At 48.9% G+C, this 17948-nt stretch overlaps 1 protein-coding gene across 1 annotated transcript in view; it reads left to right on the plus strand.

Moving 5' to 3' along the window:
* Positions 1-17948, plus strand: part of DDB1 (damage specific DNA binding protein 1) — a 1014306-nt gene that overhangs the window by 833582 nt on the left and 162776 nt on the right. The window contains exon 22 of the mRNA XM_078680637.1: positions 12272-12442. Within this exon, the coding sequence (XP_078536763.1) occupies positions 12272-12442 (171 nt within the window). The remainder of the gene's footprint in view (positions 1-12271; positions 12443-17948) is intronic.

Consider the following 17948-nt stretch of genomic DNA (forward strand, 5'->3'; position numbering starts at 1 on the left):
TGACGCCCACAGGTCTGTTGAAGGTCTTGGAAGAAGCACAGACGACAAAGAAGACTTACAGAACAGCAAGACCAGGAGCAGCAGAAGTCCTCCTTGCAGTGTCAGTTCTAGGTGAAGTCCAAGTGTCCATTCGGTCGATCGAAGAGTGACGTGGTCTCAGGCTTGAATCTTGTTCCATTATTAATCTGAGGACCCACCCACAGGTGAGCCCTTTTATACCCTAAGAAAGGGGTCTGGACGAGGGAGTCAAAGGCTCCCAGAACAGTACCAACGGAAGTATGCAAGGAGGAAACTTAATGTGCCCTTCATAGCATTCTGGTGGAGCTGGCAATCACCTCCACACCAGCTCAATGCAATAAGTCCTGTCTGGGAGGTGGTCACACCTCCCTGTGACAGGAAACCTATTGTTCTACCTTCCCCTGCTCGAGCTCAGCATCAGGATGGCAGAATCGTGTCTGGGGTCGGCAGTAGCACTAGCTTGCCAGCAGATTCTGGAAGACTGTTACTGGGGGCTTCTTAGAGGAGCACCCCAGTGCATGGAATCATACCTCCAACACTGGTAACAGTGATGGGTATGATTAGAACATATCTGAAAGAAACAGTTCTAGAGTCCTTACCTTAGAATTACTCTCATTCATCAGACTGGATCCGGAAAGTTTTTAGTCAGCAGTACCCCTGTGCATCGGGAGGTGGCATCAGTCAATTCTGCATTCGGCCTCGTGGTCACCGGGATGACGTCGCAGTAGCTACATATACGCCACACTCACTCCCTGATATCAGGTATTTTGTTTTTCCCCCACCAGCAAGAGCAGATCTGGAGAGAGTGGTACCTCCAGTCACTTTTTGACTGACTTTTTCCTCGACTTTTGTCGAATTCGTTTTTTGAGTCCATCGACTCCTGGTGCACGAGGGATGCCCGGATTCAAGGCCTGCGGTTCCTGTAACCGACTGATGTCGGTGACGGACCCGCACCGCACGTGCCTCTATTCCCTGGGGTGGGACCACGACCCCAAGTCGAGCTCCGACTGCCGGACCATGGCCCGACGTCTTTGCTAGAGCGGTCCCGAAATCTACTCGAGGCCCGGCAGTCTGTTTTGCATCGCTCGAGGTCCCGGGCGCGGAGGTCGTCGAGGGACCGATCGCGGCGCAAACACCATTCTTTGTCTAAGTTTTCGCACTCGGGGTCAGGTAAGTCAAAGCACAAGAAGAAGTTGAAGAAGCATCGTTACTTCTCCCCATCCGTCGGCTGATGCGACGAGGGATGCGGGTGGTGCCCCTCTTGAGGCTCCGCATGCGGAGCCCGCTGGGTCGACTTTAGGATCTGACGCCGACGGGTATTTTTGTGCCCCTGTTGTACCCAGGCTCTTTGAGACTGGATTGGCAGCCAGATGAGGGTGAGGAGGTCTGGGAGAGTTCTGGGGGCCCTTTAACCGACCAGTTGACTTATGAGCAGGACTGGAGAGAGTAACTGGGGGAAGCCAGTGGTCTGGATACCCCCCAGACCTTGGCATGTTGTCCCCTCATACTGTGGCTATGGAGGAGGGAGCGATATACGCAGTGGTGTTGCGTAGGGCGGCCAAGGCTTTCCACCTCGAGTTTCCGATGGTGGCAGCCCCTGCTGCCGTTTAATGAAGCCCTCTCGGACATCCTTTTGTCACCTGGTCCAGACCCAACACAGGGGCTCCTGTGGACAGGATGATTGCCCGACGCCACCGCCCGATCCCGGACGACACCACTTTAGTCTCCCAGCACTCCACCTCTGAGAGCTTGGTGGTCCAAACCTCCACTTCCAAAAGTGTATTCCCTAATGTACCACCCGATAGGGAATCCAAAAAGCTGGACCACCTTGGGAAGAAAATGTTTTCTTCCGTCAGCTTGGGACCGCGGTCGGTTAACACTGCATGGCTGTTGGGCCGTTGATCCCATTCTGTGTGGATACAGTAGCGCAGGTGCTCCCCCACTGCCCGGAGAAGGCCCGGGCCATGCTCTCCCGTGCAGTTACCGAGAGGATAGACGCAGCAAAGTTTACCATCCGCTGTGGGCTGGATCCCGCTGATGCACTAGGCAGGAGGATTTCCACGTCCGTAGCCCTTCGACGCTACGCCTAGTTGCGGTGGACTAGTTTTTCCACGGATGTCTAATCCACTCTTATGGACATGCCCTTTCGGCGACAAGGCGGACAATGCCCTGGAGCGCTTAGAGGGCTCTCTGGCTAAGGCCAGGTCCTTGGGCCTCTCCTCCAACGACTCTGCCCAGTCTGCCTTTCGCCCCTTTTGTGGCTAATGAAAGAGTGCCCGCCATGTCCCACCCAGTTCTACAGGCTGGCGCAAGCTGTTCAGCCTCTGAGCAGCCGGGGACGTGGGAACCAGCGCTGTGATTCTGGGTGCCAGCGGGCTGGCCAGTCCTCCACCACCCCCTCTGCCGCAGCCTCTGAACCCTCCTAGTCTGACCTTTCAGGGCCACCAAATGCCAGTGGGTGGCAGGATTCGCCATCCCTCCCCCACTGGCGCACCATCACGTCGGGCAGGTGGCATTTGCAAATAGTCGGAAGGGGCTACTCCCTCCCCTTTGAGACCGTCCCTCCATTCATGCCACCTCAGTACCATTGCATGTCGGAGGATCATCTGGACCTTCTCCAACAGGACGTTTCTGCACTCTTGGCCAAGGGAGCCACCAAGCGCATTCCTGCCCCAGAAGTAGGTTGTGTTTGCTATTCCCACTGCTTTCTGGTGCCCAAGAAGGACAAAGGCCTGTGTCCTATCTTGGATCTCAGTTCAAAATATTGACGCTCGCTCAGGTCTGGTCTGCCCCCGACCCTGGAGACTGGATGGTGGTATTGGACTTGCAGGGCGCTTACTTTCGCATCCCCGGTCTACCGGTGTTACTTGCGGTTTACGGCAGGCCATGTGCACTTTCACTTTATCGTGCTCCTCTTTGGTCTTAAGCGCCCCTCGGGTGTTCATGAAAGTGATGTCGGTGGTTGCATCTCATCTTTGTAGATATGGGGTTCCCCTATCTCGACGACTGGCTGTTGAAGGTGGGCTCACACCAGGCTGTCGTCTCCCACCTGCAGACTGCGGCTGACCTCCTGCATTCGCTGGGGTTCTCCATCAACGTGCCAAAGTCACACCTGACCCCCTCTCAGAAGCTCCTCTTCATCGGAGCGATTCTGGACACAACGCAGTTTCGGGTTTATCCTCCCGAACAGCGAGTCCGGCATATTCGGGCTGTGATTCCGATCTTCCAGCCTCTGTCCTGTGTTTCGGTCAATATGACCCTCAGGCTGCTGGGTCTGATGGCCTCCTGCATCCTGCTAGTGGACCATGCCCGATGGCATATGCGGACTTCTCAGTGGGACCTGAAGTTCCAGTGGGCACAACATCAGGGGAATCTGTCCAATTGCGTCCAGATCTCGGAGAGCACTGCACACCAACTGCATTGGTGGCTCACGAGCCAGGATTGGGATTGAAGGCAGATCCCTCTCCCTTCCTCAACCGGAGTTCACAGTTGTGACCGATGCATCACTTCTGGGATGGGACGACCACATGGGGGAGGCGGAGATCAGAGGCCTCTGGTCTCCGGCGGAACCCGGGCTCCACATCAACCTCCTGGAGCTTCGGGCGATTCGTCTTGCACTCAAGGCATTCCTTCCCTCTGTCCAGGGAAGAGTAGTGCAGGTGTTCATGGACCACACCACCGCCATGTGGTGCTGCAACAAACAAGGTGGGGTGGGGTCATGGACCCCATGTCAGGATGCCCTCTGCCTCTGGACATGACTGGAATATCAGGGCATATCCCTGGTGGTTCAAAACCTGAAAGGTTCTCTGTACGCCAGGATGGACAAGCTCAGCAGCAGGTGCATGATGGATCACAAATGGCGTCTTTACTCTGAGGTGGTGCAAGGTCTCTTTCAGCAGTGGGGAGAGCCTTGGTTAGATCTATTCGCCACCGAAGAGGGAGCGCAATGTCATCAGTTCTGCGCGTTGCAATTTCGAAGGCGGCACTCTCTCTGAGATGCTTTTCGTCGCGAGTGGAGCTGCAGTCTGTTGTATACCTTTCCACCTATACCACTTCTGCCCAGAGTGCTGAAGATCAGGCGAAACCGGGCCCAAGTCATCCTAGTGGCTCCGGACTGGGCACGAAGCTATGGTATCCCGAGCTACTCCGCATGTCAGTCGATCCCCCGATTTGTCTGCCTCTTCAGGAGGACCTTCAGACGCAGCAGCAGGGTATGGTCCTCCACCCGAACCTGTCCAGTTTCCACCTACAAGCGTGGAGATTGAGCGGCGACAGTTGAGGCCATTTGACTTGCCTCCTGAAGTCTGTGATGTGATTCTGGCAGCCAGGCTTTCCTCCACAAAATAGGTATATGCCTTCAGGTGGAACACATTTGTGGCATGGTGCACAGCAAAGGCTGTGGATCCACTCTCTGCACCCCTTTCAGAGGTTCTCCTCTTTCTTCTTTCTCTTGCCCAGCAAGACTCTGCTCTGGGCACTATCAAGGGCTACCTCTCGGCAATATCAGCCTTCTTGAGGCTTCCTGATCAGCCTTCTATTTTTAAGTCCCCTGTTGTAAATAGATTCTTGAAAGGCATCACACACATGTTTCCTCCTGTTCCCTTTGTGATGCCTCAGTGGGACTTGAACCTTGTACTGACTTATCTGATGTTTGCTCACTTTGAGCCACTTCATAACTGTCCTCTGTCTTCTGACTCTTAAAACTGAATTTCTGGTTGTCATCATCTCTGCCAGGAGAGTGAGTGAGCTCCAGGCTTTATCTTCTAAACCTCCTTTTCTCTCTGTCCATCCGGACAAGGTTGTTCTGAGGACTCGTCCTTCTTTCCTGCCCAAGGTGGTTACAGACTTTCATATCGGGCAGTCCATCACCTTGCCCACCTTCTTTCCGACTCCACATTCCTCGAAAGAGGAAGAGAGGCTCCACTGTCTGGACCTAAAACTTGCGCTCTCCTTCTATCTAGACCGCACACGCCAGCTCCGGGTGGACGACCATTTCTTTGTTGGTTACGCGGGCGCTAAAAAGGGACGGGCGGTGCACAAGCAGACCATCTCTCGGTGGGTCGTTTTGTGCTTCAAGGTCTGTTTTTCCTTGGCGAAAAAGGAACCTCCTGTGGGGCTGCGCGCCCATTCCACTCGGGCCACGGCAGGTACTACTGCCCAGGGTCGGGGAGTTCCCTTGCAGGACATCTGTCAGGCAGCTACGTGGGCCTCGCTGCACACGTTTGCTAGACACTACTGCCTGGATACCCAAGTCCGGAGAGATGGCTTTTTTGGCCGTTCCGTTCTCCAGGACTTTCTGGTGTGATCTTGGTTCGCAGACCCACCACCGGGGTTGGTATTGCTGTGGTATCTATTCTAAGGTAAGGAATGTAACACTAACCTCTTTCTTTCAGATGCACAAGTTACTTACCTTCGGTAACGATATATCTGTAAGAAACAGTAGTTAGTGTTAGATTCCTTACCGCCCCACCCATCCTCCCCGTTCTGCAAATCCATATCTTAGGTTAAGGTATCTCCCTTGAGGGCCATAGTTTCTTGGCACCAGTGTCGGTTTCTATCATGGCTCTGCGTTCCTGGCGCGGAAAGCTATGTACAGAACTGACATCTGCGCGCGAGGGCGGCGTCTAAGTACTCCGTCATCCCAGCGATCACGACGACGTCTACCGACGCGCAAGGGTACAGCTGATAAAACTTTCCGGATCCAGCCTGACGCCTGGGGATATTCTAAGGTAAGGAATCTAACCCTAACTACTGTTTCTTACAGATATATCGTTACCGAAGGTAAGTAACTTGTGCTTCTCTATCAGATGAATAAGTTACTTACCTTCGGTAGTGATATATCTGGTAGAGACTTATTTTAGTTTTAGATTCCTTACCACCTCACCCATCCTCCCGCTCTGATTTCTTGGGCTAGGGACTCTCCTAAAGGGCCCTAGATTTGACACAGCAGTGGTCAGTCTCTTTCATGGCTCTGCTCTTCTGACGTGGAAAGTCATGTTAAGAACTGGTTCCCGCACACCCAGGCGGCATCGATATAGGTCCTGCAATGTCCTTTCCGCTGCGCATGCTGACACGCAGGGGTACTGCTAATAAAAACTCTACTGATCCAGACTGACGCCTGGGGGAAATTCAGAAGGTAAGGATACATCGTTACCGAAGGTAAGTAACTTATTCGACAGTTCTAGTGGGTGAGAGAATGAGAATATAATGTTCGAGGCATATGAGCTGCAGATTGCACACTGTGCATAGATGGCCACCTAGTGTTGGGCCCGGATGTTTGCAGTTTGTTTTTCTTGTAGAGAGTCTTTGAAAGTCACGGGATGAGTGATTCCTCCCTTGGGTGATACTGCGCATGGGCATCGGCTCCATCCCCGGATTTTTTTTTTTCGCCACCGGGCTCGGATGTGGTTCCAGCGCTCCGTGTTGGAACCGATTAACCGTTGACGCGCAATCTTCATCGGCATCAAGAAAATACTCTACAAGGCGTTTTCCAGTCGACATAACTCTTCGACTCCAGGGACGTCCATTCCGGTCGTCGAATAGGGCCTTCGGGCCCAACTAGGCCTCGATTCCAGCTAATGGAAAGGACGCCATTTAAAAGGTGTCCTCAATGTGGGTCGAAGTTTCCCCACACCGACCTCCACGAGGTCTGTAACCTCTGCCTCTCTCCGGAGCAAGAGGCCAAGAACTGTTCAGCCTGTGCCTCTTTCCGCTCCAAAAAGACTTATCAGGGACCGGAGAGCCAGGCGAACCATGGCTCAAAGATCTTCGGCCCCGGTTCCGGGCGCCATTTTCATAGAAGGCGTCGACGTCCCAGAAGAACACGACGTCTACAGCGAATCGGAGGCAGAAGATTCAGATGTCGAGGACCTGACTCCAGCGCAGCGGGTCGTAAGTAAGATCGTCGACTCCCACACTTCGCACCCACAAAAAAGGCTACGGTCAAACCCCCGCCCTCTGGCTCGGGTACATACCGAGACAATACTTCCACGGCCCCACCTTTGGGCTCGGCCAAGAAGTCAATAAGGCCTTTGGGAGACTCTGGCTCGAGTCGACCCCCGCTCGGTGCCTGTACACAAGTACCGGCACCGAAAAAACCATCTACTACCGCACCGAAGCCATCTCCGCCGAAACACCCAGTTCCCTCAGCACCCAAGCCAACTTCGGAGCAACCGAAAACTTCCAGCACCAAGAAACCACTGGAGCCGAAGCACACGTTGGAGCCGAAAAAAGTGTCGGACTCGAAAAAACACCCGGAACCGAAAAAGCCTTCGGATCCGAAAAAGACATTGGCTTCCCCCGTAAAGGATAAAAGGTCAAAAGAGGCCGTACCGGCGCCGAATCGTCCTTCCACGCCGACAGGCCATACTCCTGAAAAAGACTTGTTGGCTCCAGATCCAAAGCAAAAGACTCTGGTTAAAGACCCAAAGACTGGTTGATTGACACTATCAAAGAAACAACCACCAGAGGCGCCTGCACCAGCTCCAGCCCCAAAGAGGATAAAGGACATGGCTACCTCATCTATGCATGTACCTCACCCAGCTCCTGCACCCACTCCTCCACCCCATATTTCACCACCTCTCTCCCCTGTACCATCTAGCACACATGGGGATGATGAATCAAACACAAGGGCTGATCCTCAAGAGCCAGTTGATCCCCCAGACTCGCCAGACCCATGGGTAGATTACAATACACCAGACGTCCCACAAGACTATATATACCCGTCTAGGCCTACACCACCAGAAGACACCATGGGGTTCAACCAGTTACTATACAGAGCAGCACAATACCACGGGGTAGACATGCACTCCGATGCAGTAGAGGAAGACTTCCTCCTGGACACATTTGACACTGCACAGCGGTCTTCCACAATTTTGCCAATGCTTAAAGGGGTGATTAAACATGCCCCTGAGGTTTTTAAAGACCCTGTCAGGACTAGAGTCATAAACCCAAGAGTGGAAAAGAAGTACAAAGCTGCACCATCTGACCCAGCATACATAAAGGGACCAGTTCCCCTCGACTCTCTAATTGTATCCAACGCACGAAAGAGGTCTAACTCTCAGACATCAAGGGAAGCTCCCCCACCTGACAAGGAGTCTAAACTCCTTGATGCGTCAGGGAAAAGAACAGCCTTACAAGCAGCAAACATGTGGCGCATTGCTAACACGCAAGCTTTACTAGCCAGATACGATAGAGCACACTATGATGAGCTCGAGGACATAATGCAACATCTCCCTGATCAATTTAAGGATAGAGCTAGTGAGTTAATTCAAGAAGGCCAAATTATTACTAACACATCTATCCGCTGCGCACTAGATGCAGCAGACACAGCCTCAAGAGCAGTCAATACTAGTGTTCTGCTACGCAGGCATGCTTGGCTGCGTATATCAGGCTTTAAGCCAGAAGTCCAAAGTGCCATACTCAATAGGCCATTCGATGAGCAACACTTATTTGGCCCTGAGGTAGATTTCTCACTCAAAAAAATGAAAAAAGACACGGACACAGCAAAGTCTATGGGAGCACTGCAGTCGCAGGCTCCCAGACGTTCTTTTCGTCGCTCCACATAGAGGTGCGAGCAGAGGGTACTCATCAAACACACCATCCACAGGTTATAAAAGCCCCACTCAGTCTACCTACGGTAAGGGCTATCAAAGGGGAGGTTACTGCGGTAACAACAACAAATGCAGAGGCAAAAATAACAACTCCCGCTCTGCCTCCACCCCTACCCAATGACTCCCCTCCCCTTCCCCGCCCCATTCTACTCCTGTCGGGGGAAGGATACAGCTACACCGGTCAGCCTGGCAACACATCACATCAGACAGGTTGGTGCTTCAAATAATTCAGTCAGGTTACTGTCTAGAACTAACATCTACCCCTCTAAACATACCACCCAAACAGCGTCCAATGTCGCAAGATCATTTAACGCTACTTAAACAAGAAGTACTTTCTCTACTGCAGAAAAATGCAATAGAGATCGATCCAAAACATCAACGGAACAAGGGAGTATATTCCCTGTACTTTTTGATTCCAAAAAAGGACAGATCTCTGAGACCTATTCTAGACCTCAGACCTCTCAACGCTTACATACAATCAGATCACTTCCATATGGTCACACTTCAGCAAGTCCTCCCACTCCTGTTACAGGACAACTTTCTGGTCACACTAGATCTCAAAGACGCCTACCTTCACATCCCATTTCATCTGGCGCATAAAAAGTATCTAAGATTTGTGCTGGAAGGACAGCACTACCAGTTAAAGGTACTCCCATTCGGAGTAACCACAGCGCCAAAAGTGTTCACCAAATGTCTAGCAGTGGTGGCAGCACACCTAAGAAGACAGCACATACACGTCTTCCCATATCTAGATGACTTGGTCATAAAGGCACAATCATACAACCAATGTGTACAACACGCTCACAATACAATACTGTTACTTCACAACTTAGGCTTCACAGTAAATTACACCAAGTCACATCTGCTGCCGTCTTACACACAACAGTACCTAGGAGCTGCAATCAATACTCAACTAGCACGAGCTTATCCCTCTCCAGCAAGGATAACAAGTGTGCAAACGCTCCTAACAAAGTTCAAATCACAACACTCGCTTCCAGCTCGAGTGTTTATGCAACTCATAGGGATGATGGCATCTTGTATATTCATAGTACCTCACGCAAGACTGCAAATGCGTCCGCTTCAAGAATGTCTAGCACATCAATGGAACCAGGCTCAGGGTCAGTTAACAGACCTAGCGTTGGTAGACAGTCGGACTCATCGCTCTCTGCAATGGTGGAACACAAAAAACCTATCAAAAGGCCGACTCTTCCTAGAGCCAGTTCCACAAATTACACTAACAGCAGACGCATCGCTCTCCGGCTGGGGAGCCCACCTACTGCATCACACCACGCAGGGACAGTGGACACCAATGCAAAAACTACTACACATCAACCATCTAGAGCTATTAGGTGTGTTTCTAGCTCTAAAAGCATTCCAAAGACAAGTGGTAAACCAGACTGTTTTAGTCCGCACAGACAATATGACAGCCATGTATTACGTAAACAAACAAGGAGGGACACACTCTCTGCAGCTCTCTCAACTAGCTCAGCAGATATGGAGGTGGGCTATACCTCAGAACATCTTTCTAATAGCCCAACACGTGCCAGGGGTCCAGAACACCATGGCAGATCTGTTAAGTCGGCAGACCCAGCAGATGCACGAATTGGAACTTCATCCACAAGTTCTTCATCCGTTCTTTCAGATGTGGGGGCAACCTCACATAGACCTCTTCGCCACCCACGACAACGCAAAGTGCGCACACTTCGCCGCCAGATACCCACACCCATTAGCCAAAGGCAATGCGATATGGATGAACTGGTCAGGACTATTTGCGTACGCTTTTCCTCCTCTACCAATGATTCCTTTACTACCACGCAAGATGCAGCAACACTCGCTAACGCTTATACTAGTAGCTCCAACGTGGGCCAGACAACCGTGGTACACCACACTGCTACAGCTATCTGTGGTACCACACCAAAAACTACACCTATCTCCACATCTTTTAACCCAGAAGCATGGAGAGATCAGGCACCCGGACCCAGCTCAGCTCAACCTTGCGATCTGGCCCCTGAAGTCATAGAGTTTGGCTATCTTAAACTCCATCAAGAATGTATGAATATTATCAAGGAGGCTAGGCGCCCCACCACCAGAGCATGTTATGCTGCTAAGTGGAAACGCTTTGCAATATACTGCCAAACCAACAAATTAAATCCATTGGATGTATCCATTCAACACATTATAGGCTACTTACTACATCTTCAAAAGTGTAATTTAGCCTACACATCTATCGGGTTGCACCTAGCTGCCATTGCAGCTTACTTACAAAACAGACAGCACCTGTCTCTCTTCAGAGTGCCAGCCATTAAAGCTTTTATGGAGGGTCTCAAAAGAATAATACCTCCAAGAATGCCACCTTCTCCAATGTGGAACTTAAACATAGTGCTCACACGTCTCATGGGACCTCCATTTGAACCCTTGCACAAATGCGAATTGCAATTTCTTACATGGAAAGTGGCTTTCCTAGTAGCCATTACTTCCTTAAGAAGAGTTAGTGAAATGCAAGCATTTACCATCGAAGAACCTTTTCTGCAAATGCATCACAATAAAGTGGTTCTTCGTACAAACCCTAAATTCCTACCAAAGGTAATTTCACCGTTCCATCTAAACCAATCTGTGGAGCTGCCAGTTTTCTTCTCAACAACAAGAAAAATAGGGGCTTCCATGGCATTCTTAGGGAACATTTCCTTAGAAGACATCTGCAGAGCAGCTACATGGCTTACACCGCACACATTCACAAAACACTATTGTGTAGATGTGCAAACAAAACAACAAGCTACTGTAGGCCAAGCTGTACTTAAAACACTATTTCAAACAACTGCAACAGATACAGGTGGTCGCCGCTAGGATGGGTACTGCTATATAATCTATGCACAGTGTGCAATCTGCAGCTCATATGCCTCGAACGGAAAATGCTACTTACCAGTATGCATCTGTTCTTGGCATGTAGAGCTGCAGAATTGTACACGCCCACCGGCCTCCCCGGCTACTTTTATCTGTTCCAGTGTTATTAACATTAGATACAAACACACATGGTCATCACTATCTCTTAGCTCCATCACTTCCCTAATGGCAAAAAACAATCTGGGGATGGGGCCGATGCCCATGCGCAGTATCATCCAAGGGAGGAGTCACCTATCCCGTGACTTCCAAAGACTCTCTACAAGAAAAACAAACTGCAAACATCCAGGCCCAACACTAGGTGGCCATCTATGCACAGTGCAATTCTGCAGCTCTACATGCCAAGAACAGATACATACTGGTAAGTAGCATTTTCCTTGTGCTGTTGAGGTCGTTTTGGTAAGAAACCATGTTTTTTTTTTTTAAGTAGATGTAATTTTAGTATGGAGGCAGTGGGATTGATTGAAGGCTAGGTTGATATACCCTAAGGTAGTTATTTTGAACTAGAGATGTTAAGATTTAAGACTGCTACTGTTCAAAAGTAAGATTTTGGGGTTCAGCATCTTAGTTCACGCCGTTGTCCACAATTCATACATTGAGAATCCACATACATTCTCTCTGAAGTTTGTTTTGTTTGCGTTATACTACTTTCTACTCAAGTAAATAGCAAAATGTATATAATACGTACATGTATTCCTGTAAATATGAAATTGTTCATTGGTCTTTCTGTCTTTCTCTTTAAGGTACGCTTGTACGAGTGGACAGCTGAGAAGGAGCTACGCACGGAGTGCAATCATTACAATAACATTATGGCGCTCTACTTAAAAACCAAGGGTGACTTCATCCTGGTGGGGGATCTGATGCGCTCTGTGCTCCTCCTTGCCTACAAACCCATGGAGGGCAACTTTGAGGAGGTGAGAGCAGTTTCCTCATAGGAGGGGTATATAGTCCCAATGCAGGAAGTGCTTCTAGGCAAGACTGAGGACCATCAGTCAACAGTCTGTAGGTTCTCGTACTGAAACAAAATATGATGCTGTAGGTATTGGGGCGTAGCAGTAAAGGTGAGTTGGTGTCCATGTACTGTAAAAGTGAAGGGTGCTTAAAGCTGGGATAGAAGTGCATTAGTAGTGGTGTGTGTGTTACGGTTTTACGTTGTTTTGTGAAGGACAGAGTTAACGTAAATTGGTATAGATTTGTGTAGTTGCCAGTACTTTACCTGCAGTGAAAGTTTGGGAGAGTTAAGGTATATTAGGAAAATTGTGTGTAGTCTGCCAGTACTGGAATATCACTTTGATTCTTCATAGGAGGATTAAGGAGCATTGTTTGTTCGCACTTTATAGTGATGAAATAGAAGGTCAGAATGAATATTCTACTTTTTAGTTGTAGTGTATCGTTGGCTCTACTAGTGTATCATATGTTAAAGAGAATGACTGTTAACATAGAAAAGGGCTGAGTAAAATATTCACATACTTTTTGTAGCCTCACTGTGTTTCTGTAACTTAAACATTAGATCAATGTCATCAGAGGGTATAGTAACCACTGCCTTCTTCCACCTTATTGAGGTGGTGACCGCTGTCAACAGTGTATACATTGTAGACCACGAAAGCTTTGTCAGCTGATGGCTTTTTGCTTGTCGAGAATATTGCTGCTTTACTTTTGGAGGACTTGAGTTGTAGGTCTGACTAGATATCAGAAGCTCTATTTTCATGCATGTGTTTTTTTTTTGCGTGTTCTCCCTTATTTAGCAACTTTTCCGAAGGCATTTTCAGATGCTTGGTGATAGTCGCCGCAGACGCTTTAGTAGTGAAATCCAGCTAGGTGTCCATGCTTCCTGGTTTTTGTGTTGCCTTCCCCGAAGTGTGGGTGGGGGGAGGCACTTTTCAAGGAATCTTGCACTGACTGGATATCCTCTTTAGAAGGGTTATTCGGTTCTTTTCCAGCTAGTAAAGAGCCAATTCATTCCTGTCTGTGAAGGGAAGGTTTATAGTAGCTGAAAGCTGAGGATAGGACTATCTAAAGTCCTGAAAGCAGGAAGTGATGGCTGAAAATGTAATTAATTTCAGGTCAGACACTGGGTAGAGCAGAGGTCTTCTCAGCGGGTCTTTTACACGACATTCAGTAGAAATCCAAGCTATGGTGGCCTCTAGGGGGGGGGGGGGAGTAGGAGAGGTCAGCACCTCCTCATTGGCTCAAGTTTGAGTTGTTTAAAATTAGGTAAATGTGCTACTAAACAAAAACTGTTCTAGAGGCCTATCGTTATTTTAACACTGTTTACTGCTATCTGAAAGAGACACGTTAATGATGTTATGTTATGTTATGTTATTTATTATTTGTTAAGCGCGCATACGCCCGAAGGCTTCTTGGCGCTAGAGAGAATCAAACATAACAGTACATAAAAGACACAAATCACTGTTTACAATAAGCCTGAGAAAAGTTTTAAATGCCTTCCTAAAAGTAAGGAGGTCCCTACTGTGTCGCAGGGTCAGGGGAAGTGAGTTCCACAATGAAGCAGCTAAAAATTGAAAACCGCTACCTCCCTGACGTTTCCTTTTAAAACGAGGGACCTCAAGTAGGTCTTTGTGGGCAGATCTCAAGCAGCGCAGAGGTTGATATTTACGCAGCAATTGTCTAAGAAACATGGGACCCTTACCCTCCAAAGCCTTAAACACAATACAGCCCACCTTGAATGTTGCTCTCTGTTCCACAGGCAGCCAATGCAAGGTCTCCAGTCCATGTCTAATCGATTCCCACTTCGGGACTTTACAGATAAGTCTCGCAGCTTGATTTTGCAGGTATTGCAATCTTTTCAGTTGGCCAATAGGAGCCCCCAAATAGAGGCCATTTGAAAAATCGATATGAGACAGGACTAGAGCACTGACTGTCTGAATTAAGGCCAAACCTGTGAGGAGATGTGCTATTTTCTTGATCTTCCTCAGTTGGAAAAACCCAGAGGAGACCACTGTTCCAACTTGGCTTTCCAAGGAAAGGTCCTCACTAAGAGTCACTCCCAAACTTTTTATTGTACGGGATTTTTTTGGAGGCGAGCCCATGTCCGGTGGCCAAAAACAAGGGCTCCAACTGATCTCACTCTTCCCAGGTAGAATGAGCTCCGTTTTTCCCGGATTTAACTTAAGGTGGTTTAGAGACATCCACCTTTGGATAAAGGACATGATTGCTCGAAAGTCCTCGGCCGCATTATGTGAGTTTAGGACAAAAACCAACTGCAGGTCGTCTGCATAATTATATACATCAACCTTAAACTGTTGTAGAGAGAACAAAAGAGGCCGCATATACAAATTAAATAATAAAGGGGACAAGGAAGATCCTTGGGGGACCCCACAGAAAGAAATATTTTTAGGGGCTGTAAAAGAACCCAGTCGAACCGACTGGGTACGTTCTGAAATAAAGGACCTAAGCCAGGCCAAAGCCGAATCTCGAAGTCCGGCCTGTTCGACACGGTTGACCAAGATGGTATAGTCAACCGTGTCGAACGCGGCAGACAGGTCCAATAACACCAAGGCCTGGTGCAGGTCACTGTCAGCATTAGACATCAAGGTGTTCTGGACGGCCAATATCACTGCCTCAGTAGAATGACCAGGCCGGAAACCTGCCTGGTTAGGTTGTAAGTAACCGGAGGCTTCCACAAAACTTGATAGGCAATTGGTCACGTGGGCCTCCAATATTTTGGATAAATAAGGCAGTAACGATATTGGTCTGTAATTTGAGAGGTCTAAAGAGTCGATGCCGGGTTTCTTTTTTAAAGGGATCAGCAAGGCCTGTTTAAAACTATTCGGAACCATCCCTAACATGAGAGAATTATTAAGCAGAGGGAGCAGGCTATTGGGGAGTGCCCGACCAATTTCCCTCATTATTTGAGGAGGGCAGACATCCTGAGGAGATCCAGATTTAACTCTGGTGAGCAAATCTTGGAGAATTTGGTCAGTGATTAAAGGGAAAGAATGCAAGGTAAGGGGATTAAAAAAGGTATCATCTATCGGGATACAAGCTGGAAGCTTGGATAGAGTATCCTTAATCAGCACTATTTTATCATTAAAATAATCATTCAGGGAGTTGCAGAGCGATTGTGAGGGGACAACCGGGGGAGAAGTTCTTTCATCATTGCACAGCTCAGTCACAATCCTGAAAATTTCTTTAGACTTATTAGTCGCATTAAGTATTCTAGAAGAGAAATAATCAGTTTTGTGAGTGTGCAGCGTCTTTTGGTAGGCTTTACGAATTAGACAGTATGCAATCCTCGCTTGAGGGCAGTAATTATTACGCCATGTCCTCTCATGTTGCCTCACTTCAAGTTTTAATTTCCTAAACTCCGGCGTATACCACTTATGTGCGTCCACGCCGCGTGAGTTATCGAAGCGAGTAAGGGGGACACAGACGTTTATGGCCGAATTTAGCCATTCTTGAAGCCTGCAATCGGCAATCTCCACATCTGAGCTCTGCTCTGGCAGAGTAGACTCTAACAAGTTTAAAAAAGCTGAAATGTCCAAAGAGGACCATTTCCGAGTCAAACTGGTAGCCTTCAGCTTAAATTGAGGGACTTTCACAACACAAAATGAGAAACTAATGAAAAAATTATCAGACCAACTACATGGTTTAATGTCAATAAAATCAATAGGTAGGTTCAATGACCAGATTTGATCGAGACTGTGGCCCTTTTGATGGGTTTGAGTATCTATATATTGTATTAAATTCAGATCACTCAGAAGATCCTTCGTTTCAGCTGCTTGTGGGTCTAATAGTGTGTTATCAAACCAGAGATTTAAATCCCCGATCAGAAGTAGTTTAGAATTATTAGTGGCAAGCATGGCCAATTGCTCAGCAAAAATGGCAGGAAACATAGCCATAGTTTGGGGCGGGCGGTATAACAAAACCACCACAAGTGTCCCGTTGAGAGTATCCAATTTAGCGACAATATTCTCCACATTAGGTATATCTAAGGAGGAGAGTTGTCTAAGTTGGTGTTTCTTATTGGAGATATTGGCCACCCCGCCCCCGATTTTACCTGCCGGTCGTGACACAGAGATGATGTAATAATCAGCACGCAAGGCAGCCAAGATGTCCGGTAAGGAATCCGGTGTAAGCCATGTCTCGGTCAGCAGGAGTAAATCCGGTTTGGTATCAGATAGTAACAAAAAGATGTCCGTCTGATGTTTGGGCATAGAACGAGTATTTAAGTAGACTCATTTAAAATTACAAATAGTGCCAGGCGTACTTTCCGACACCGCATAGTTAGAGGCAGGGTCCATAGCTATATTAATGGGATTAGTAATACCTAAGCGAAAAGTCCGTTTCACCGTATTAAGGGGTACGGGGCGGCACATCATACTGGTTGGTCGCAACGCTAGTAAGTCAGCGGATGTATACACTACAGGACCAGCAGAGTCTTTAGCCCCTAGCCCCGGACGCTCGCGGACGAGCGCAGACGAGCTTGACTCTAGCGCGACTCCGGCGCGCCTCCGCTGCGCTCGTCCGCTGCGCTCCCTCCAGCACATTACGTTTTATGTGAGGGAGCCTCGAGCGACTGGACCGCTGCCACAGGTCCCTGCGCTCTCTGACCCCTCCCAATATGGCGCCCGTTCCCACCACCAGACCGGCACTAGGAGCCGCGGTAAGTGAGCCGCCCTCCACACAATCGGCAGAAGCCGCGATGGAACGAGGCAGAGGGGCCGCTGTTAAGGTGAGAGTGCGAGTGGCGCTATTAATCAGCCGCCCTGCACACATACAAATTCAAAAGCACTCGCGAGCTATTCCGCGTGCAAGTGGCAGTTTTAATCACCGCTTTGCACACAGTGAATGTTAAAAACACAATATGGCACAAGAATAATACAAGTTAAAATTAGTTAAAGCGATTGTAGTCAAGTCTGCCGTTATGCAGTGTCTCTCAACAAATGGCGCCGGGCTGCTACCACCAACCCGGAATCCACGAGTGAGAAGAGACTCCCTATCGTTTTATGGGAGGGAGCCTCGAGCGACTGGACCGCTGCCACAGGTCCCTGCACTCTCTGACCCCTCCCAATATGGCGCCCGTTCCCACCACCAGACCGGCACTAGGAGCCGCGGTAAGTGAGCCGCCCTCCACACAATCGGCAGAAGCCGCGATGGAACGAGGCAGAGGGGCCGCTGTTAAGGTGAGAGTGCGAGTGGCGCTATTAATCAGCCGCCCTGCACACATACAAATTCAAAAGCACTCGCGAGCTATTCCGCGTGCAAGTGGCAGTTTTAATCACCGCTTTGCACACAGTGAATGTTAAAAACACAATATGGCACAAGAATAATACAAGTTAAAATTAGTTAAAGTGATTGTAGTCAAGTCTGCCGTTATGCAGTGTCTCTCAACAAATGGCGCCGGGCTGCTACCACCAACCCGGAATCCATGAATGATAGATTCCTTACCTTAGAATA

Source organism: Lissotriton helveticus, chromosome 3_1, assembly GCF_964261635.1.
Source record: "Lissotriton helveticus chromosome 3_1, aLisHel1.1, whole genome shotgun sequence".
Lineage (NCBI taxonomy): Eukaryota > Metazoa > Chordata > Amphibia > Caudata > Salamandridae > Lissotriton > Lissotriton helveticus.